General features: G+C 52.4%; 2 protein-coding genes and 1 pseudogene across 10 annotated transcripts in view; 2 read left to right on the forward strand and 1 right to left on the reverse strand.

Annotated features, from left to right (window-relative positions):
• The window catches only part of LOC311617275 (UL16-binding protein 3-like), a 39,785-nt gene that overhangs the window by 16,189 nt on the left and 1,042 nt on the right, over window positions 1–22,554 (forward strand). For 2 of the 4 annotated variants that reach the window (XR_014794093.1, XM_084873710.1), the window contains exon 5: window positions 149–962. The gene's annotated coding sequence lies outside the window, so the exon portion shown is untranslated. Of the gene's footprint in view, window positions 1–148; window positions 963–1,003; window positions 1,356–22,554 lie in introns of those variants that run through there. The other 2 variants (XR_014794095.1, XR_014794094.1) reach the window with 2 other exon arrangements.
• Window positions 9,750–22,554, reverse strand: part of LOC311617263 (UL16-binding protein 6-like) — a 31,151-nt gene continuing 18,346 nt past the window's right edge. Inside the window, exons 1-5 of one of the 5 annotated variants that reach the window (XR_014794092.1) lie at window positions 15,716–15,834; window positions 13,054–15,618; window positions 12,302–12,547; window positions 11,432–12,088; window positions 9,750–10,784 (exon numbers count right to left, since the gene is read on the reverse strand). Coding sequence is in view for 3 of the 5 variants with exons in the window: in XM_084873692.1 (XP_084729818.1) it covers window positions 9,986–10,113; window positions 11,825–12,088; window positions 12,302–12,547; window positions 13,054–13,129 (714 nt within the window). In the remaining 2 variants the exon portion in view is untranslated. Of the gene's footprint in view, window positions 10,785–11,431; window positions 12,089–12,301; window positions 12,548–13,053; window positions 15,619–15,715; window positions 15,835–22,554 lie in introns of those variants that run through there. The other 4 variants (XR_014794091.1, XM_084873692.1, XM_084873691.1 and 1 more) reach the window with 4 other exon arrangements.
• LOC311617342 (T-box transcription factor TBX3-like) lies at window positions 13,202–20,992 on the forward strand (annotated as a pseudogene). Its single transcript has 2 exons — window positions 13,202–13,255; window positions 15,125–20,992. The product of its transcript is annotated as a T-box transcription factor TBX3-like (transcript).

Raw genomic sequence — 22,554 nt, forward strand, 5'->3', positions numbered from 1 at the left:
GGTAAATGTGGGAAGTTGGTCCCCCCATGAGACTGGGAGCCTCAGAGGACAGAGCAGGACCAGGAGATAGAGGGGAGCTGGGGGCTGGACACCAGTGGAGGCTCTGCCAGACCCAAGGCTGACCTCCTTCCCACGGTGCTGGGGACAGGTCCCCTCTCCCTGCAGGGCAGCATGGCGTGTGAGCGGGAGTCCAGTGGGCGCACCAGAGCATCCTGGCAGTTTGGATCGGATGGACAGCCATCTCTCCGCTTTGACTCAACGAAGGGACACTGGACGGTGTTGCGCGGCGAAGGCAGACGGTTAAAGACAGCATTGGCGGGTGACAGAGCTATGACCCACCTCCTGGTTATGACCTCAACTGGAGACTGTAGGCAGTGGCTTCAACAAGTGTTGTGTCCCCTGAGCACACAAGGTAATTCTGCAGAGGGAGGGGGGTTGTAGGTCCCTTGAAATGACCTTCACACTGTGTGTGGTGTGTGCTGTGGTGTGTTTGACTGAGAAAGTGACCCTCCACGACAAAGAAAACGGTTTTCGGAGAATGAGGGCCAATGATGTGTTCTGGGTTCGCTGCTGTGGTTTCCCACTTCCTCAGTCTCTGTTGCCAGACCGTTTTCTGTGTCCTGTTCCCTCTTCTCAGCATTGTTTGTCTTCTTCAGCTCCCCTGGTCTGTTTCTGGAATCCTTTAACACTCCTCAGTGAGCTCCTGCGAGGATTCTCTACCACCTACCCCCCTCCTCTCCTCCTTTCTGTCCCAGCAGGCGTGACTACTGTCAGCCTTGCTTCCCCGTTAGCTGTGTGAGCCCCAAGGGCCCGGGCCCACCTCCTCTCTCTGCTCCAACCCCAGGACCTGTCCCTGGGCGGCCACACACACAGGCAGACACTGCCCGGCAGGGTCCCCGGACAGCGGGGCTGAGGGCCTCTCCATGGAACTGGGTTCTGCACGGCTCTCACTCTCCTGCTTGCATTACATCTGCATCGGCCACGGCCACAGCCACTGCCACAGCCACCGCCACCGTCCCGTCCAAGGCCACAGCCAACAGGCCTGTCTCCTCGGTCCTCCCTGGGATGCCCACCTGCGCAATCATAGTTGGCCTCTCAGGCTGGGCCTTTACCTGATAGGAACCGAGGGCATAATTACAGGCGCCATAACAGATACTGATGGACGGCACAAGCACGCCCTGAGCAGCACTTCAAACCATGCAAAGAAGTGGTAGTTTGGGTCCCTGAATGGTTTGCCTCCAAAGAAGAAAAATTCTATTGGGACGATATTCACAAATTACCTATAAGATGGGGGGAATGTGTAGCCAGTTATGGGCATTACTTTGAATAAAGCACTTTTGATGTTTTCTTTGAAATTATTGTTTTTTTTATGACAAAATCGGCCATTATTATTTTATTTATTTATTTTTGTTTTGTTTTAAATCAATCTTTATTGTTCATATTATTACAAAGGTTCCTCATTTCTTCCCCCGTCTACCAGGTTCCCACCCCACCCTCCGCCCCCTCCCCATCCCCCATTGTCCCAATCCATAGGTGCACAGTTTATGTTCAGTTTCTTCCTCCTTCCCTTTCCCCGATAGTAAATCCCTTTTCAGACAGTAAATCAGTTACTTAGCATTTTCTCATATCAATAATACCTCCACATGCCCAATGATACACTTCACACAGAAGACATTTCCAAATAGGACAACCAGCCTCATCCAGGCCCCGCCCAAGGCACTCACAGATCAACACCCCAGCCCTATACTAACTCAACACATCCAGATCTAAGCCTTCATCACTTGACTCAGCAGACCCTCAAGTTCCCGCAAAAGTTTCCAGCCGTGTCTGAGAGGCAGCCTTGGGGCGAGGGCAGGCGAGGAGCGAGCTGTTCGGGGCCTGGCTGCTTCGGGCCTGGCCTCTGTTGCTCTGGTCCGTTCCACAACCAGCTGCTCCGGGTCTGGTCACTGCCGCTCCCGACCTAGTTGCTCTGGACTTGGCTGCTGCTGCTCCGGGCATGGAAAATCGGCCATTATCAACTGCTACACTGGATGAGAGCAGTGGAGCATCTGTTGTGTCTTTTTAAAAATCTAATTTTATGAAAAATTCATCTTGATTGTATAAAGTACCATCTTCTAATAATTTTATACGTATGAATGCTGCCATTTACTTAGAGATGACTTGTTGACTAGAGTAACATTTTAAAGCTTGCAGTAAAAATGCCTACCCTGTAGTACTTTGGAACCAGTTTATTCTTCTAAGAAGAAATGTGAAGTAGTTAAAATGTCTTATATGATAATTTGCTGATTATACCACTTTTAACTTTTCCAATTTTTGAACTCATGTAGTGATGTTCTATAATTTTTGATCAAACAAGTTCACAGTGAAAATTAAAATTTCAATTTTGTTTTCAAAAAAATATATATATAGGAAAAAAACAGAATAAGTTGTATTTTTTAATAAAAGAAAGCTTGGTTTGATAAAACCCTGCCCCGACTCAAGCGAGGCTGGCCAAGAACCAGTGTTCAGAAGAAGAGCAGACGGGGATTCTGGACACGTCTGACCTTCTCATGTGCAGTCACTGTTCGCCAGGACAGCCATGGGGAGTACTGTGCCAGACGGAGGGAACGGCGTGTAGCACACACCACACACAACCACTAGCCTGGACTCCCACACAAGGGCTCCCTCTGGACACCGACATGAGAGGGACCTCCGCTCCTGGTGGGCAATAGGATCGGGGCTCCGGCCTCCCAGTGCTGGAGCCTGGCTGCAGGGCGGGCAATGCCCAGAGCCCTGCCAGGCTGCCCCCGGACGGGGTGGCCGCCTGCGGTGTGGCCTCCACCTGCTCCCTCTCCTCCTGCCCACCTTCCAGTGGCTGGGAGTCTGCCCCTGAAGATGCTTCTAAGGAAAGGCTCCCGCTGTCTGTGTGTGACCTGCGTGTGATCCTGTTGGCTCACCGGGGAGTCTCCCTTACTAAACCTGCCATCTTGCACTCAGAGGGCCAAGGGAAGCTGCCAGTGTGTGCTCACGTGCTTCAGCCAGCCCAGGCCCCAGTGCAGCCCGGCCCAGGAAACAGGAGTTCCTGCAGCCTCGGGCTCTGGCAGTCAGAGAGCGAGGGCGGACTCAGGAGGGGACAGCTGGGCATCACAGCCAGCCCCCCCTGGAGGCCACGTGTCCTCACTGTGCATTCGACTTGGATCCTCACAGGAAACCGCCAAGGCCAGCAGGGCTCTGTCTGAAGAGGCACTGGCTTTGGGAACCTGTGCTTTGGAGCCACTTTATTTTTTATGTTTAGCAATACAAAAGAGAAATATTTATTCAGAACAAAACTTGTAACAATGGACTTTACATTCCAAGCCACAAAGAAATAGCAAAACTTAATGCAAAGGGAAGACAAAAACCCAATGTATTCTCCTTTAACACTGACCCAATGCTCTCTCGCATGGCCCATTTCACAAGGACATTTCAGAGGTAAAAACTCACTTATAATTCTGGGTTCAAACAGCCTTTCTCCTGAGAGTCAGGAGTTTGCAGGTGAACTGCATTAGCCGCTTCTCTGGGGTGTCTGACTATTGAGAATTAAGGTGCAAATGGAAACCTTTACTAGGTTTCCTTGCACAGGAGCACCCCGATTGCTCATGGTGGCAACAGATGGCGAAGGGGAAGGCCCCCAAAGGAGCCGGCACAGTAATCCAGGTGTGATACCCAGGGAGCCAGTGCACCCTGGATATGTCTCCCAAGTATTCGGAAGCCCCTGCTAATTCTTCTTTTTCTGCTTTTTGGCCCAGATGGCACATTGTTCTGGAGAGATCAGACTTCCTGAGCCCCCAAATGTGGAGGAAAATGTTCTGAAGTGTGAGAGGTGGGGGAATGAGCACTGGCCTTGGGGTCAGGGAACTGTAGGCTAGCTCGGGCACCAGACAGCTATGTGATTTGGACTCAGTCAGTTAACCTCTCTGGCCTGTTTCCCTGTTGGAAAACGTGGGGGTTGGTGTAAACCAACTTTGAGGTCCTTTCCCACAGGAAAATTCTAGATTCCATACTTTTGTGGCTCTTCTAAGGCACCAAAAGATCTGTCTGTCACAACGTCCCTGTACTTTTACTGCCTTAAAGAGCATTGGCCACCGTTCACAACTTATTCATTCAGATTACACACACTTCTAACACTGGTTTTTCACACATCCTCAGACCACACAGATTATAAGCAGAAAATGATAAGGGGAAGGGAAAGAGCTGCACCAGCTAGACATCCTGACAGAGGTCACGGGCGGAGCGCAGTGTTTACCACTGCTGGGCCCCGCACCCAGTGCTGGGCCATCCGGATGAGCGAGGCAGCCCCAAAGGGTGCAAACTCGGGGAGAAGACAAGGCGCAGGGAGTAAGGAGTACAAACCTCCTTTCCCCCAATTACAAAAAAAAGAACCAAAACTAAATTCAATAGGAGGTAGCACACTAACAGTTGTCGGTAGTCATGACTAATGAGTCACCAATTCAGTCTAAGAAGGCTGAGAGATAAGTATATGTCTTGTTTAAAAGCATCTCTTTCAAACACGATAGAAAATAGTTTTAAAAACAGTTTTGGCACGTAGTTAAGAGGGGGTGAACTGGCTCTGTGTTCACCCTGGCAGGCAGGCAGGCAGGCAGGCAGGCAGGCGGGTGTGTTCAGTGGCAGCGGAGGTGCCACGTTGTGAATTTTGGGTGAAGAGCGTCTTCGGGCTGGACTCGCTCTGCCCAGCACCACCGAGTCCTCCTGGCCCTTCTACTCCTCCTCCCCTCCCCCCTCTTTCTCCCCCTCCCCCTCGTCTTCTCCCCCCCCCCCCTCCCAGAAAGGAAGTGTGCAGTTCCCGTTTTGATTGACACCCCTATTCTAAGCCAATGGCAATTCAAATTTAAACTGGCTGTCAATTTCTTTTTGTATAGACAAGGTCTTAGTTACATTCTCTGCACCTCTCTCAGGAGCAAGTAGTGATATTCCTCTACTTTGGTGCAAGCCAGAAACCTCTCTTTAATTTCATACACAAAGAAGCATTGGTTTGATTTTGTGTCATACAAAAAAGGAAGCTGGGTGGCAACACCTGTGTAATTATACTTCCTTGCCCCACCCATTTTCCTCCTGGATGACCAAGGTGCTTAGTATTATTTGTGACTACATTGGCAAGGGATCAGCCCACATAAGGGCTTTTACCCATGAAGGGTCAGGAACCTAAGTCCTAAACACTTCCACATTTGTCCCAGGTAATATTACCGTACAGATGATTACTGCTAACATGGCCCAGGTGTTCTCCGGGCTGTTTGCTGTCCGGCTAAAAGGAGCCATTGGACCATTTTGAACAACGCTTTCTCGCAAAGCCTTTATCATTTTAAAGTCAATTTTTTCATGGTATCTTATTATCAGATTTTGGACCTGTGGGTCAGCTACTTGTTCAACAGGAAAAGCAAGCCTTTCTTCCACAGACATGTCCTTCATTCCTTTTCTGATGGCTCTCTGTATAGATGATTCTATTGGTGGTGAATTAAATGTTCCAGGATTAGGACATGGAGGTGAAGGGGGCCATAAAGGCCATTCCTTCAAGTTTCTTCCTGCTCTTCTCTGGGAGGAGCAGAGGGAAGCAGGCGAGGAGCTTCCTCCTCAGCCTCTCTAAAAGGCTCTAATAATCTAAATTAGGGGTGTCGAACTCAATCAGAGAAGGGGCCAAAATCTAAAATCCAGCCTAAATCGCGGGCCGAATGGTTTACTGAACAGTCATAAACTGACAATGTTAACCAGAAATGTGAATTTAAAATGAGTGGAACAATCTTTTCCTTAACAGTGCTGTTAACCAACTCACATGCTATCAAGCAAAACAGTAATATTGGTATCAAGCAAAACAGTAATATTGGAATGTACCTAAAATGCTCATTGTTTTGTTTTCTGGCTAGATGTCTGACACCGTTTTCCCCGGATCAATGAATCAATGTTTGGTTTTATTTCTTGGGCTGTAGCAACCCGCAAAACAGCATGGAGGTTGTCATCGGTAATGCGTGATCTGTGCTTGTTTTTGTTCAGATTCATTATTGAAAACATCTGTTCACAAAGATAGGTGCTCCCGAACATGGATAGAATACGGGCAGCATGAAGTTGGAGCTCTGGCATTGAGTCAGGGGGCAGTAGAGGGTAGAAGTCCTCAATTTCAACATCCTGAAACCTTGATTTCAGGCCACTGTCAGACTGAAGCTCGATTATCTCCATCTGAAGGTGATGGGGCACATTGTTGACATCAACTGTAAAAGGATTGGCAAAGATGTCAAACCCTGAGTGCTGTGTTCTAAAGTCAGAGAAGCGCCGCTCAAATTCACTTAGTAAACGGCTAACTTTGGTAGCCAGCCGACTGCAAGGAAAAGTACCAGAAATAGTGGTTGAGATACTCAAACAAATGGGAAAGTGGGCAAGATTGTCCTGTTCCAGTTGGGACTTCCATAGTTGAAGTTTACGCTGGAATGCTGTGATCATGTCAGACATCTTCGTGATGACTTGTTTGCGTCCCTGCAGCTTCAGATTCAGTTGGGCGAGATGCTCGCATATGTCACACATCATAGCAAAATCACATAGCCAGGCGGGATCCGACAGTTCAGGCAAGGGCTTTCCTTTACTTTCCATGAAAAGAGCAATTTGTTCTCTGAGCTCAAAAAATCTTTTGAGGACTGCGCTCTTGCTCAGCCATCTTACTTCTGTGTGGTATGGCACGTCTCCATGCTCTGCACCCACCTCCTGTAAAAACTGCTGGAACTGGCGATGATTCAGGCCATGTGCCCGTATAAAGTTAATAGTTTTAATGACTGTGGTCATTATGTCATTCATGTCCAGAACTTTTCTACACATAGCCTCTTGGTGGATAATGCAATGATAAGTAATCAAGGGTGTGTGGCAGTGACTTTTTTGCATTCTTTCCTTCATTAGTCCAACCAAGCCTTTCTTTTCTCCGCACATTGAAGGTGCGCCATCGGTAGTTAGCCCCACCAACTTTTCCCAGGGTAATTTAAAATTATTTATAGATTTCTCCACAGCCTCAATATATCTCTACCAGTCGTTGTCCCATGCATGGCAGCTACATCCAAAAGTTCCTCAGTGACAGAGAGGTCGGTCTTCGTAGCACGTATAAAGATGGACAGCTGCACTGTATCAGTGTTGTCTATGCTTTCATCGATAGCAAGTGAAAAAGCGAGATAACTGCATGCCTGTTCGGCCAGCTGTGATGATAGATTTCCTGAGAGTTCTTGAACTCTATCTGCAATGGTGTTTCTTGACAAACTGACATTTTGAAAACTCTGTATCTGGTCTGGGCATACTTGCTCACGCACTTTTAGCATACATTGCTTCAAAAAGGCACCCTCTGAAAAACACCTTGAAGTACGGGCAATTTCTTCAGCCACTATAAAGCTTGCTTTCACTGCAGCATCATTTTTCGCTGTAGCCTTTGTAAACATTTGCTGCTGTGATTGTAGTTTGCCTTTTAGTTCTTTAACAATTTTATGCTTTTCTTCCAAAGTATATTTGCCATACTTAACATGTTTGGTGTCAAAATGACGACGTATATTGTACTCTTTCATCACCGACACTGTCTCATAACACAATATACACACTGGTTTGCCCTCTCTACGCACAAACATGTATTCATTTTCCCATTTGTCATTAAATTGTCTGCCTTCACCGTCAACTTTTCTTTTCCTGGACATTTTGGGATCAATATTGGCAGTAAAAGATGTAGTTTATTGGAAATCTGCGTTAGAAGGAAAAAGTTGAAAACTGCACAGGGATAGCTTGATTTGGCAGATGGAGTGGAGAAAAAAAAAAAGTCAGTCAATAAATGCCTGGCTGGGTACAGATAGCAGATTCTGTTGCGATTTTTATGCCTGCACTTTATGCCAGGAACTGGCAGCTTCTGCTGTGTATTTTTTATGCCCGCACACTCACTCTCTCCTCTGCTCTGCCACCCGCACAACCACATCGGATGCCGGACTATAGGTCACGCCTCCTGAATCTCGCGTGACTTGTTATCTATGCGCATGTGTAATAGATAGCAAGTACGGCAGCTGGCGAGGCAGCCGGCGAAATCACAAGCCTCCTATGTCACCGCGCGTCATTGTGATGGAACGTAGCGGAGTGCAGTGATGACAGCGCGGTGCGGGCCACATTGCAAGGCCTGGCGGGCCGGATTTGGCCCGAGGGCCTTGTGTTTGACATGTGTGGCTTAGAACAAAGAATATCCTTGCATGGTATTATTCTACAATGTCATTTATAATTTTTGATATTTTACAACAGCATATTGTATAATTATTCCAAACAAAATTAAAAATCTAATTTTCGAATGTTTGATTAAATTTGACAGTAAAATAGTCAAGTTTTCAAATTAATTTAAATTGGCTAAATGAAATGAGTTAATATTCAAGAAAATTTAATTGTACAACAGGCTGTTTCTAAAGTATTAACCAAAATTTCTATTGGTAGTCCATTTCATGGTAAAATTGTTTAACATACAATAAACCCTAAAGCAGTCATAGTTTTTGTACAAAAAATTAAAAGTTAAAAGTTATCAAAACAGCATTATAAAATTTTTCCAAAAGCCTCCTAATAATTAAATAGAAAAAAGGGGGATAGTGGAAAATACCATGTTAAAAAAAAAAAAAAAAAAAAAAAGTCCTGTAAGTAAATTACATTTAGAAAAATTTTTCTTCTTTTGAAAACCAGTTTTCATTTGTAATGATAACAGTAAGACAGCCATGAAAAACACACATAGTACCAAAATAAGTCAAAGAAAAATTGTTTGGGCAAAAAATTAAAAGTATCCCAAGTAAAATTTATAGAAAAGATTCCTTTATTAATTTTGGTCGAGATATGTTTGTATATTTTCAGAAAACAGTTCTAAGACCATGTGGATTCCTGCAACAGAGAAGAATTGACAGGAATGCTCGAGCCATGAAGACAGGAGGAAAAACAGACCAGAGGTGGAAGACGCTGACGACGCCTTGCCATACTAGCAGTCAGCAGATGTGCGTCGCTGCAGGTTGTCCAGGACCAAACCAGAGGTCGGACCTGCATTGACACCATTTTTCCACCATCCGGATACCATTGCTGTCATGGACTCAGAACTGTTGGACATTAAAATTTGGACTCAAAAAACTGTGTGACACTGAATCTGGGATTCAAAAACTGTTGGACCAGAAAGAAATGTACTGCAGACTGATTTCATTCGACTCTCAGCATAGCCATTATTGCTTATTTCATTTTTTGTTTATTTCCAGTCTGCATATGTAAAATTTTTTAGGGAAAGAAAACGGGGGAGATGCTGGAAACCAAATCAGTTTCAGCTGGGAAAGATGTTGACAGGAAGCCAGGAAGGCTGGTCAACCACCTCAATTGCTTTAACCTTTAGTTGAGATTATGTTAAGTTGAAGCAGCTGTTAAGCCTCAATAAAAGGGGATGGCAGGGCCAGAGCAGTCGTAGTTCTCCCACTAGAGTTGGACTATCGCCTGGCCCCCCAAATCGCCAAATTGAATTTCTTCAAGTCTCTTTTCATTTGTGTGCGGCCCTTCTCCAGAACCTGAACCCTGAATTGGAACTCTTTCTACGCGGGCCGTGAAAGAGACTCCAATAATGACTACCTTCAACCTACCCGGGATTCTCAAGTTCACTCCCTAATCCTCCTCACCTCGACACAATAGATGCTCCACTGCTCTCCTCTGGCGTACCAGTGATTAATGTGAGTTTTGTTATCAAAGAAAACACGATAATATCAAAAGAAACATCAAAAGAGCTTTATTCAAAGTAATGCCCATTGTAGCTACACATTTTCCTCATCTTACAGGTAATCTGTGGGCACGGTCCCAATAGAACTTTTCTTGTTTGGAGGCAAACCATTCACAGACCCAAACTTCCACTTCTTTGCATGGTTTGAAGTGCTGCTCAGGGCGTGCTTGTGCCGTCCATCAGTACCTGTTATGGCGCCTGTAATTATGTCCTCGGTTCCTGTCAGGTAAAGGCCCAGCCTGAGAGGCCAACTATGATTGCACAGGTGGGCATCCCAGGGAGGACCGAGGAGACGGGCTTGTTGGCTGTGGCCTTGGACAGGACTGTGGCTGTGGCCGTGGCTAATGCAGCTGTAATGGAAGCAGGAGAGTGAGCGCCGTGCAAAACCCAGTTCCATGGAGAGGCCCTCAGCCCCGCTGTCCCGGGGACCCTGCCGGGCAGTGTCTGCCTCTGCGTGTGGCCGCCCAGGGACAGGTCCTGGGGTTGGAGCAGAGGGAGGAGGTGGGCCCGGGCCCTTGGGGCTCACACAGCTAACGGGGAAGCAAGGCTGACAGTAGTCACGCCTGCTGGGACAGGAAGGAGGACAGGAGGTGGGGAGGTGGTAGAGAATCCTCGCAGGAGCTGACTGAGGAGTGTTGAAGAATTCCAGAATAAGACCAGGTGAGTTGAAGAAGACAAACGATGCTGAGAAGAGGGAACAGGACCTGGAAAAGGTCTGGCAACAGAACCATGCCCGCAGGTTTGCAGTCAGCAAGAAACCCCGGAGAGATGCTTTAGAATTAGGCCAGGCATTCGAACACTTGGACTTTACCACCCGCCCTATCACCAGAGAGCTTTCTGTCTTTGGCAAATCAGTTAACGTCCACATGATTTAGTTTTTCCATCTGTCCAATGGCAGGAATACGATTCCAGCCACTTCCCTGGGGTCTTAGGATCAGAAGAGCTGATACACACGAAAGCATCCTGAGAAGTCTGAAGCATTGTATAAACATGGAGGATGATCGCACAAAGGAGAGGAGTGCTGCGGATAAAATTATTACCTAGTTATCCAGACTTACAATATTTTGAAGGCATTTGTATGTTTGTTTATTCTTATTTAAATTTATTATTTATTTATTTATTTATTCTATAGTACTCTATGTGCCTGCTCCAGGATTTAGACATTGAATTGGCAACTCGGAATGGTGGACCAAAGAGGCCACGTGCTAACCTGACAAACTCAGAGGAGGCCTGCGTGGAAGTCTTGCAAACTCAGAGACCTAAAGTAACCACAAAAGATGGCCTGAAAAATAAATATTTAACTACAAACATGTTATAGTGGATAGTCATGTCCTAGGCCAGTATTTTCCCAGACAAAAATCAACTTAGATCTTTCCTGAGCCCATTTGCCTTCTTGCCTCTAAGATAACATCAGGAATGTCTGGGTAACTTGTAACTTCCTTTTTACCCCGGCACCTCAAGGCACAATAAATGGCACCAGGACATTCCCTCATTGTTATTGTTATCAAGTTTATTATGTAAAACTATCCTGTGTCCATCTCTGTAAAAGAAGCATATACCCATCATTTCCCTTTTTACCCTATCCCAGAGGTTCCTCCCCTCATTCAGCTCCCACTTTGCTTTATCCCACCTCCTCAATCTATCACCAATGGATTTCTTGTAACCCACCTATATCCCTTTCCTGTGATGGCAATGTATAAATACAGTTGTAACCCGCCATTCTCTGGAGCATTATCTCAATCCATTGAGTTCTGCTTCACAGCATATGCTGACAACTTGGCTGAAATAAACTCACAAAAATTCTTAAAAAAGAAACAAAAAAAAGAGAAACCCCGGAGAGTGAGTGGCCCAGGGTTATGTGCAGGCAGAGACAGAGGAGGTGGGAAACCACAGCAGAGATTCCAGAACACACCTGTGGGCAGTTATTCAGCAAAAACCCTCACTGTGGAGGATTGGTCACTTTCTCAATCACACACACCACATACCACAAACACCACATCACACACACAGTGTGAAGGTCATTTCAAGGGACCTACAACCCCCCTCCCTCTGCAGAATTACCTTGTGTGCTCAGGGGACATAACACTTGTTGAAGCCACTTCCTACAGTCTCCAGTTGAGGTCATAACCAGGAGGTGGGTCATAGCTCTGTCACCCGCCAATGCTGTCTTTAACCGTCTGCCTTCGCCGCGCAACACCGTCCAGTGTCCATTCGTTGAGTCAAAGCGGAGAGATGGCTGTCCATCCGATCCAAACTGCCAGGATGCGCTGCTGTGCCCACTGGACTCCCGCTCACACGCCATGCTGCCCTGCAGGGAGAGGGGACCTGTCCCCAGCACCGTGGGAAGGAGGTCAGCCTTGGGTCTGGCAGAGCCTCCACTGGGGTCCAGCCCCCAGCTCCCCTCTATCTCCTGGTCCTGCTCTGTCCTCTGAGGCTCCCAGTCTCATGGGGGGACCAACTTCCCACATTTACCCAAACACACCTGACCCCTCAGCCCTCACCTCCGTTCTGCCTGTGCCCCGGGTTTTGTGAACTCACCGCCGGCTGCAGGAATCTCTGCTCTCATGTCAAGCAGGGGCACCCTGAGCTCTTCCACCACGGACTGCAGAGTGTCTCTCTGCTCGCCCCAGGCCCGTGTGGCATTCATGTCCGGAACACTGGTGAGTGTGAACTGGCCACCACAGGTATAATGAAGAAATGTGTTCCCATTGACCCGGCCCTCAATGTCACACCACGGCTGTCCATTAGGCGTGACTGTGAAGTCATAGCCCAGAGAGATGGCACCTGTGAGGGAGACACGCAGGGGCTGGAACAAAAGCCACCCAAGTGCCCCTCCCGCATCCCTGACAGCAAGTGACCCCCTGATGCTGGGCGGACCTTGTCCCATTCGGTCCAGATGGCAGGGGCTCCGCTCCCACTTTGGAGAAGCTTTGGGGACACACACACACACACACACACACACACACACGTGCCATGGGGGCCTGGGCTGGAGGAGGGGCTTCATTTGAACCCCCGGGTCCTCCTGGCTCCCATCTTCCTCCTGGTCCCTTCGCCCAGGACCATTTCTGACAAGTCACAGGCTCAGGTCGGTCCTCTCACCGGGAAAGAGGCAGCCCGACAGGCAGAGGCTCCGAGCGGAACGGCGCCCGCTGAGAAGAACACGGAGCGGTGGGGGGTCTGAGCCCCACCGGCCGGAAGGGTCCCGGCCCCAGCGTGGGTCCCGCCCATTCCATCCCTCAGGGCCCCGTCCCCACGCTGCTCCCTGGCCCGGATTCCATTGCCAAACTCACAGCGGGGAGCCGCGGGTTCCCACAGCAACGAGAGCAGCAGGAGGAGGCAGACTCCTTCATCCCCAGACAGATCCATCTCCTCTCTCAGCAGCGGCCGCTCTCCCAGGACGCGGGTAAGAAAGTGAAAGTCTTCCAAGTTTCAACCCCGATGCACCTTCAGTCCGGCCAGGAGCCCCGGCGCCGCCAGGAGCATCAGCCGGTGGTGGGCCCCGCCCCCGTCCCCGCCCCCATGGGGCGGATTTTCCCCATGGTCGGCCCCGCCCCGCCCCCGCTCCCCCCAGGAGGATTTGCCCGTGGTCGGCCCCGCGGCGGCCTTTCTCCGTCTCTCCTTCGCTCCCTGGCTTTCTCCTCGCCCCCTCCCTCCATACTGCCTGCCCCGAGCTCCGGACGGCGTAGCCGAGTCCGATGCAATGGCAGAAAGCCCGAACTCCCTGCCAGCACGGGCTCTTCCTCTCACGCGGCAGGAGGACAAAAATGGCGCCGGGGAGCTTGGTCCCGGTGTAAAGCTTCCTGGCGCTGCCACTGCTCTCCCGACCCTGATTGGTTGGGGCCCGGAGGGTAGTTCCGCCCTGCGCCTGAGCGCCACCCGGAGTCTGGAGTCCTGGCCTTCCGTTTCCGCTCCCGGGAGGCCGGCCGGATCCAGTTCAAAACAGGACTGCCTGCCAAAACCGGTGTGACTCAGTGGATAGAGCATTGGCCTGGGGATTGAAAGGTCCGAGGTTCGATTCCGGTCAAGGGCATGTACCTTGGCTGCGGGCACATCCCCTGTAGGGGGTGTGCAAGAGGCAGCTGATCGATGATTCTCTCTCATTGATGTTTCTAGCTCTCTATCTCTCTCACTTCCTCTCTGTAAAAAATCAATAAAAAAACCCACAAAAAACCACGACAGCCTCAAATGCGGAGGAAGGGGAGGCAGAGAACGGAAGCCAGTGATAGCGCTGCCAGGAGAGGGATTTTCTTTTTTTAAAGGGGTTTTCACAGAGAGGAAGACAGAGGAACAGAGTTAGGAACATGGATGAGAGAGAAACATCCATGAGCTGCCTCCTGCCACTGGGGACGTGCCCGCAACCCAGGTCCATGCCCTTGACCGGAATCGAACCCGGGATCCTTCTGCTGATGCTCTATCCGCTGAACCAAACCGGTTTCGGCTGCTTTTCTTTTCTTTTTTTTTTTTAAGGAGAGAGACTCCCGCTGTCCGCCTGCGGTTGAAGCCGGGGTCCAGTGCAACTGCAGGCGCCTCCTGAGAGGAGGGGAGGGAGAGAGGAGGCGGGGCGGGGGGCGGAGAAGGGGAAGAAAAGGCAAAAAGTCTCCGAGGAGAACCCGTCGCCTTTGCAACAGAGACCTGGGGGCTGGGGCGCAGTTCCGGCCCTGGAGCTGACCGGCTGGAGCCGAGCAGCGGGGCTCGGGCGCCGGTTGGTCAGCCTGCTCGCTCCTCCGGCTCCGGAACCGGCTCCCAGGGCGGCTTTTTATTCTTCTTCTTCTTCTTCTTCTTCTTCTTATTATTATTATTGTATTATATGTGTACTTATCTTTCCATTGCCCCCCCCCCCCCCAGCGGCTTTTTAAAGACGCCAGACGCAGGGACAGTCGCCCCACGACCCTGTCTCCTGACCGCTGGCCTCGGCCCCTTGAAAAGCGGCATTCTCCTCCCCAAAGACACTGCCCCCCTGAGCACCCTCCCTGCCGGCGCTTTTGTTGTGGTTGTTTTTCTCTTTTTTTTGCCTATTTAAAAAACAACCAGCTGCCGAAACCGGTTTGGCTCAGTGGATAGAGTCTGCGGACTGAAAGGTCCAGGATTCGATTTCGGTCAAGGGCATGTACATTGGTGGCGGGCACAACCCAGTGGGCCGTGTGCAAGAGGCAGCTGATGCATGATTCTCTCTTATTGATGTTTCTAACTGTCCCTCTCTCTTCCTCTCTGTAAAAAATCAATAAAATATATCTTTAAAAATAAATAAAAAATTAAAAACAACAACTATGTGCTGCTGTTAATCAAAACAAAACAGCACCTGCGGACTGTCCCCATGAAGCCCAGCGCCCCGCCCGGAGCGGAGGGACTTCTCCATGAGAGATCGGTTGTCCCCGGACAAGCATGGCCTACCCTCCGTTCCCACCTCCCCGGGCGGCACCGGACTTCGCCATGAGCGCGGTGCTGGGCTACCAGCCGCCCTTCTTCCCGCCGACTCTGCCTCCCAACAGGCCACCGCGCCCTGGCCAAGCCCATCCTGCACCAACTGGAGGGGCGGCCGAGGCCCCGCACCCCCTTCTCCTCCCTGCGGCCCCTGGGCCTCTGAGCCTCTGAAGACCATGGAGCCCGAGGAAGAGGTGCAGGATGATGCCAAGGTGCACCTCGAGGCCAAAGCACGTGGGGATCAGTTCCACAAGCGGAACGAGAGAGAGAGATGTTCATTACCAAGTCAGGAAGGCGAATGTCCCTCCTTTAAAGTAAGGTGTTCTGGGCCGGATAAGAAGGCCAAGTACATTTGTTGATGGACGTTATTGCTGCCAATGACTGTCGATGTAGATTCCACAATTCCCGGTGGATGGTGGCGGCTAAGGCCGGCCCTGAAATGCCAAAGAGAATGTATACCCACCCGGACAGCCCGGCTACCGGGGAGCACTGGATGTCCCCAGTAGTCACTTCCCACAAACTGAAACTCACCACCAACATTTCGGACCAGCACGGGCTTACTCTGGCCCTCCCAGGCGATCAGGCGACGTGGCGGAGGAATTACAGTTTTGGTGCTCGAACTGGACTCAACTCTGTGCACAAATACCAGCCCTGATTGCAGAGTGTGAGAGCCAGTGACACCCTGAAACCCCCAGATAGTACATGTTGGACATACCTGTTCCCCCAAACAGAATTCATCGCTGTGACAGCGCACCAGAAAGAGAAGATAACCCAGTGAAAGATAGACAGCAACCCTTCTGTGCAGGATTCCGGGAGCTGGGAATGGCAGAAGAGAGGAAAGAACACGGCTCACCCTCCAGTCCACGGGGCCGTACGAGGACCGACCCCAAAAGGACAGCGGCACCTCTGACCAGTCCCCCAGCGAGCAGGCGGCCTTCAGCAGCTTGGCTCAGTTCTCCTGTCTCCACTGCTGGGGCCTCCCACCTCAAAGGTCTGTGTCCCAGCCAGGGCCAGAGCGACGCCCAGGCCCAGAGCCAAGAGGAGCCCTGCCTGGAAGCCTGCGACGCGGCCAAGATCTCCACCACCTCGCGGTCTCAGGAGGGCAGACGTGGTGGCCAAGGCCAAGGGGCACCTCTTCGCGGCCGAGCCCGGGCGGCCGGCCCCTGGGCAGCGGGCGGCTGGACAAGGCGTTGCCCGACTCGCATCACAGCCCGGCCACCGAGTCCTCCAGCATCCCCGGCCTGGGCGCGGAGGAGACAGATGGCCATCGTGCCCCTGGGCCAGGCCACCTACCCGGCTTCAGTTTCCTCTCGGCCTGGCCGGCCAGCAGTTCTTCAACGGGCACCTGCTCTTCCTGCACCCCAGCCAGTTCGCCATGGGGGCGCTTTCTCCACATGGCCGCGGGCGTGGGACCCCTGCTGGCCACCGTGGGGGGGGGGGGTCCACCAGCGTGGCGTGTAGGTTTGGATTCTAAGACCACGGCCTCCGCCACCGCGGCCCAGGGATGTCGGGGTGTCTGCAGCCACCCTGCCCTTCCACTGCCAGCAGCATGTCCTGGCCTCTCAGGGCCCGGCCACCTCGCCTTTCGGAAGCCTGTTCCCTTACCCCTGCACGTACACGGCTGTGAGGCCGCTGAGGCTGCAGCCGCCCCCGCTGCAGCCTCCAGCTCGGTGCACACCCACCCCTTCCCTCACACAAGCCTGCGCTACAGCCCCTACTCCATCCCACGCCCGTCCCCGGACAGCAGCAGCCTGCTCACCACCGCCCTGCCGCCCGGGCTCCTGGAGGCCAGAGCCGCAGGGCTGGCCGCCAGCCCGGCCTCGGTGGCCATAGACTCGTGTGCATGCGTGTGTGGGTGTGTGTGTATGTGTGTGAGTGTGCGCGTGCAATGCTTTCCACGTAAAATGCCAGCGCACTGTGTCACTGCGTGTGGAAAGAAATCACTTTGGGACATTTCTTTGTCGTGTGTCCTGCCTTCGGGGCGTGGCGGGTGGTAGAGAAGCTGCTACGTGACCGTCACTCCCCAGGCACAGCCAGCGATCCCGGGCCTCGGGGAGGCCTGTGGGCTGCACTTGGAGATGCCGGTCAAAGGGATGACCCACGGCCCAGGCAGGACAGGGCAGGGCTGCTCGGGAGTCCATCCATCCTGCTGCTCAGAATGGTGCACAATATAACACCAGTGAATTGTTTGTTTCTGGAATTTTCCATCTAATATTTTTGAATCACTACTGACTGCGGGCAACTGAAACCACAGGAAGGAGAAGTGCAATAAGGGAGGGCAGTCGTACTTTTCAGGAGACATCCGGCCTGCCGTTGTGAGGAAGTAAGAGAACGCTCCTCTTCTCCCTGTAGAGGCGTCTGCGGTGAGCCCCCGGGAGGCACCACCAACCAGGCAGAAGCCACCGCTTGGGTCACCACCTACGTTCACTGGCCTCACGGGGCACAGGGACAGCCACGCGTCGTGCCCACCTGTGGCCTTGCCCAGTCACGGCGGCGTGGTCCTGAGCTGGCCCGGCTTTGGGTCCCGAAGCCCTGCCTGCGCCTCCTCCTTCCTAGGACCGGAGTTAGGAAGTCCCCACCCCTTTAATGCCTAAAACCTGGACCCGCACCAAGCGGCCTGGGCGGAGCAGCCCGGACCCTCCGCCCCCCTCCCCCAGCGGCCTGGGCGGGGCAGCCCGAGCCCTGCCACAGGGCCAGCAGTTTTGGGGGATACTGGCCACCCTCATCTTTATGGTTTTTGTGGTGGGAACAGCCAGGTACCCTAGAATGGGTGGGGCCTGGCTCTGGTGGCCTAGGGCTGTCTGGGGTGCCCCTGAGGGGAGAGTGACTAGAGATGGACGAGGTGAGGGTGAGGGAGGGCCGGCCAGCGGAGACCCAGCAGCAGCAGGTGTGCGGGCTCGGACCCGCCCAGGTGATGTGCTCCAGGTCTCCCCAGGTGGACAGGCTGAGCTGGAAGGAGGGGGGGTGGGCAGAGTGTCCTCTGGTTCCTCCTGCAACAGCCCCGAGGACTGATGGTGGCCAGGAACCTCTGATGGCGTCAGACTCCCCCTGGAGCTGGAGGAGCCAATGTGTGGGTGCGAGGAAGTTGGGGAGCCTTCCAGGATGGGGCTCTCTCGGCTCCCCTGCCTGGGCTGGGCCCGGCACTCCCTGCAGATCCCCAAGGAGCATGATCCTGGACCTGTGAGCCTCCCGCCACTGTCACCAGCAGGCCCTCCCCACCCCCACCCCCCGGCCGAAAGCAGTGTCTTCAGGCCGCAGCAGTCAGCTCAGCCCCGGAACAAACACACGGGCGGGGCCTCAAACAGCAGAAGCCTGTGGCCTCCCAGTGTGGACGCTGGAAGTCCAAGACCGAGGTGTCTGCAGGGCTGGTGCCCCCGAGGCCTTTGCCTTCACTCAGTTGGCTGTAGCCTCCCTGTGCCCTCACCTGGTCGCACCTCTGTGTGTCTGTGTACTAATCTCTTCCCGAGGGACACCCACCTGTTGGAACAGGGTCCACCTAGTGAGCTTCATCTAACCGGAACCCTCCCCAAACACAGCCACACCCTGAGGGGCTCAGGGCCTCCCCTGGGGGGACACAGCTCAGCCATGACTAGGCCTAAGCAGGAACTGCAGTGACCACAGCACCACGTTGAGGCATCTCAGGACAGCTCCGTTATGGCTGCAGCCGCACCCACCAGGCCCCCGGCCCCCTACTCTGGTTCGATGACCCGCCAGGCTGCGCTAAAGTGACGGCGTCTCTGAGGACAGCCGCTCTGAGGAGACTCGGGAGGAGCGAGGAGCTCAGAGGCTCCGGCCCAGCCCAATGCAGAGGCCCCTTTGCCTCCCACACCACACGGGGCAGCCACGTTCTTTGTGGATGTGGATTGTCTGGCAGGAGTGGGGCCTTCCTGCTGGAAGGAGGGCAGGCGGGGGTAGGAGGAGTCTGGGAAACTCCCACAGGGGTGAGGGCCCTTCTTCGATGGGGCCAAGCCCAGAGGGATAGACACACAGGGCTGTGTGTGCATTGCTTTCCACTTAAAATGCCAGCGCACTGTGAGAAGGAATCACTTTTGGATTTTTTTTTTTTCCGTGCGTCCTGCCTTCTGGGGGTCTAGTTTGTTCCAGAAAGAGGGCGGGCACCTCTGAGGGCTGTCCCCTGTGCTCCCAGGAGAGGACCCTTTTCCCGGCCTGACCACAGGGGCAGAGCCCACCAGGCCACAGTGTCTGCTGGCTTCCCCGTCTGGCCACCCACTTCACCCTCTGTGGTCACTGCACCTGCCAGGGCCCCTGGCTGAGCCACCTCTGCCCTGAGGCTGAGGGCCCCCAGGCCTTGCTCCTCCCCACCTTAGGGTGAACACTGAGGCCTCCTGCTCCTGCTCCTGGTGGGGCCCTCAGTTCTGGTCTCCCATGCCCCCGAAGACCACGTGCTTTTTTCATGTGTGGGGGGTGGGGTAGTGAACAGCCCAGTGTGTGTTGCTATGGATTCCCACTGTCTGGACCATGAAGGTGACCTCAGACTGGCTCAATGGCTACTGTCAACTTGATGTGTGGAAGCCAAGGCACGGTCTCTTCTGCCACCTGGTGGTGACAGTTGGAATCACACGTGGTTATCTGGGGCTGGTCACCCCTAGAGAGTGTCCAGTCCACCACCCTCATGAACTGGGGAGGACAGCAATCTGATCCTCAGGAGGGTTCATAAACCTGCCCGCGGTCACACAGCAAGTTGTCACAGACCAGGACTTCCCTGGCCTCCTCAGTGCCTCCTGACTTCAGGTTAAGGGTGACACCGAATACTCACCATGGAGTGGGTGAGTCCTGCCTTGGGGTCAGGCAGATGGGGTGGGTCCTGGCCAGGCCACCACCAGTGGGGAACACCAGACAAGGGACTCAGCTTTAAAACCTGGATCTCACCCGGAGTCCTGTTGGGTGCGGCTGCAGCCACAACTGAGGAGCTGTCAGGAGCCAGGGAGCACTCTGCCTTTACCCCACCAGAAGGCAGTGCGCACGCCTCCTGGGCCCTGGACGTGGCGGCCCGGGTTCCAGGGCTCCTCCGCGCCCAGGCCGGGGATGCTGGAGGACTCGGTGGCCGGGCTGTGATGCGAGTCGGGCGACGCCTTGTCCAGCTGTCCACTGCCCAGGGGCCGGCCGCCCGGGCTCGGCCCGGAAGAGGTGCCCCTTGGCCTTGGCCACCACGTCTGCCCTCCTGAGACCACGAGGTGGTGGAGATCTTGGCCACTTCTCAGGCTTCCAGGCAGGGCTCCTCTTGGCTCTGGGCCTGGGCGTCGCTCTGGCCCTGGCTGGGACACAGACCTTTGAGGTGGGAGGCCCCAGCAGTGGAGACAGGAGAACTGAGCCAAGCTGCTGAAGGCCGCCTGCTCGCTGGGGGACTGGTCAGAGGTGCCGCTGTCCTTTTGGTGTCTGTCCTCGTACGGCCCCGTGGACTGGAGGGTGAGCCGTGTTCTTTCCTCTCTTCTGCCATTCCCAGCTCCCGGAATCCTGCACAGAAGGGTTGCTGTCTATCTTTCACTGGGTTATCTTCTCTTTCTGGTGCGCTGTCACAGCGATGAATTCTGTTTGGGGGACAGGTATGTCCAACATGTACGATCTGGGGGTTTCAGGGTGTCACTGGCTCTCACACTCTGCAATCCAGGCTGGTATTTGTGCACGGAGTTGAGTCCAGTTCGAGCACCAAAACTGTAATTCCTCCGCCACGTCGCCTGATCGCCTGGGAGGGCCAGAGTAAGCCCGTGCTGGTCCGAAATGTTGGTGGTGAGTTTCAGTTTGTGGGAAGTGACAATTGGAGACATCCACTGCTCCCCGGTAGCCGGGCTGTCCGGGTGGGTATACATTCTCTTTGGCATTTCAGGGCCGGCCTTACCTGTCACCATCCACAGAGAATTGCAAAATCTATATCGACAGTCGTCTGCAGCAATAATGTCCATCAACAAAATATACTTGGGAAGAGAATCCAAGATGGCTGACAGGTAAACACCTAGCCGCAGCTGCACACAGCAATTTCAATAAAATAAAACTAAAATATAAAATGGACATTACCCAGAACTACAGGAAAGTCGACTGGCTGGAAATTTTACGACGAGAAGTAAGGAGAAAACCAGAAGGAAACGCGGAGGAGCTGTAAAAGCCTAAGGTACGGAGACACGGTGCACACGCGGAAAGGACAGAGCCAGAGAGGAGGGAGGCTGAGTGCCTGGCTGGCGTTCCCTAGCGGGAAGGAGATAAACGCTCCGACTGTGTTGCGTCCCAGTTCCGACTGCTCTGAACTCCAGTTCTAGGCAAGACCCCAGGGACCCTGGCTCAAACAGAGGGAGCTGGGCTGTAAGGCAGAACCCCGGGGGAGCGGCGAAAGGAGGTCCCGAAGGCGCACACATTGCGCACAGAGAAGGGACGGTTGGCTGTGCCACGGGATTGCCCTGGCAGGAAGGATACTGGGGCTCCAGACTGCTCTGAACGCCCCTCCAACTCCACTTCCAACTGAACTGAACCCCAATACCGTGCTCATTGGGGGAGAGCCTAGACTGTTTGGTAGCAGGCGAAAATCAAGGGCATCTTTCTCTCAGAGGCGCTTGCAAGAAGTACTGAAGGACCCTGAAACTCAGGAGCGCATAGGGCAGGGCTGACAGAAGCCAAGGCTGTAGGCTCCACCCTGAAACCCTGCCCCATCTGTAGCTGCGAAATGCGACAAGAAAATAGATCACAAACGAAAGAAATGGAGGACAAAAAGCAACTGGATATAGAGTTCAAATCTACACTTATAAGGTTTTTCAAGAATTTCCTAGAAAAGATCAATAAAACCTATGAGGATATGAAAAGAGATCAACTAGAATTAATAAGGAATCAACAAGAAATGATAAGGGATCAGCAAAAAATAAAGAATACATTGTCTGAAATAAAAAATATTATACAGAGTCCTAAAAACAGAATGGAAGATCGCAAGAATCAAGTCAAAGATTTGGAACATAAAGAGCCAGAAGACACTCCTCAGCAGAAGCTACCAGGCAAGAGAATCCAGAAAATTGAAGATAATGTGAGAAACCTCTGGGACAACTTCAAGCGAACCAACATCAGAATTATGGGGGTTCCAGAAGATGAGAGAGAGCAAGATATCAAAAACATACTGAAAGAAATAGTGACAGAAAACTTCCCCCACCTGGAGAAAGAATTAGACTTACAAGTCCAGGAAGCGCACAGAACTCCAAACAAAAGGAATCCAAAGAGGACCACTCCAAGACAAATCATAATTAAAATTCCTAGAGAAAAAGACAAAGATAGAATATTAAAAGCAGCAAGAGCAAAGCAGGTAGTTACCTATAAAGGAACACCTATACGATTGTCAGCTGATTTCTCAACAGAAGCCATGCAGGCCAGACGGG

This window comes from Pipistrellus hanaki (genome assembly GCF_964339955.1).
Source record: "Pipistrellus hanaki genome assembly, chromosome: 2".
NCBI classification, from domain to species: domain Eukaryota; kingdom Metazoa; phylum Chordata; class Mammalia; order Chiroptera; family Vespertilionidae; genus Pipistrellus; species Pipistrellus hanaki.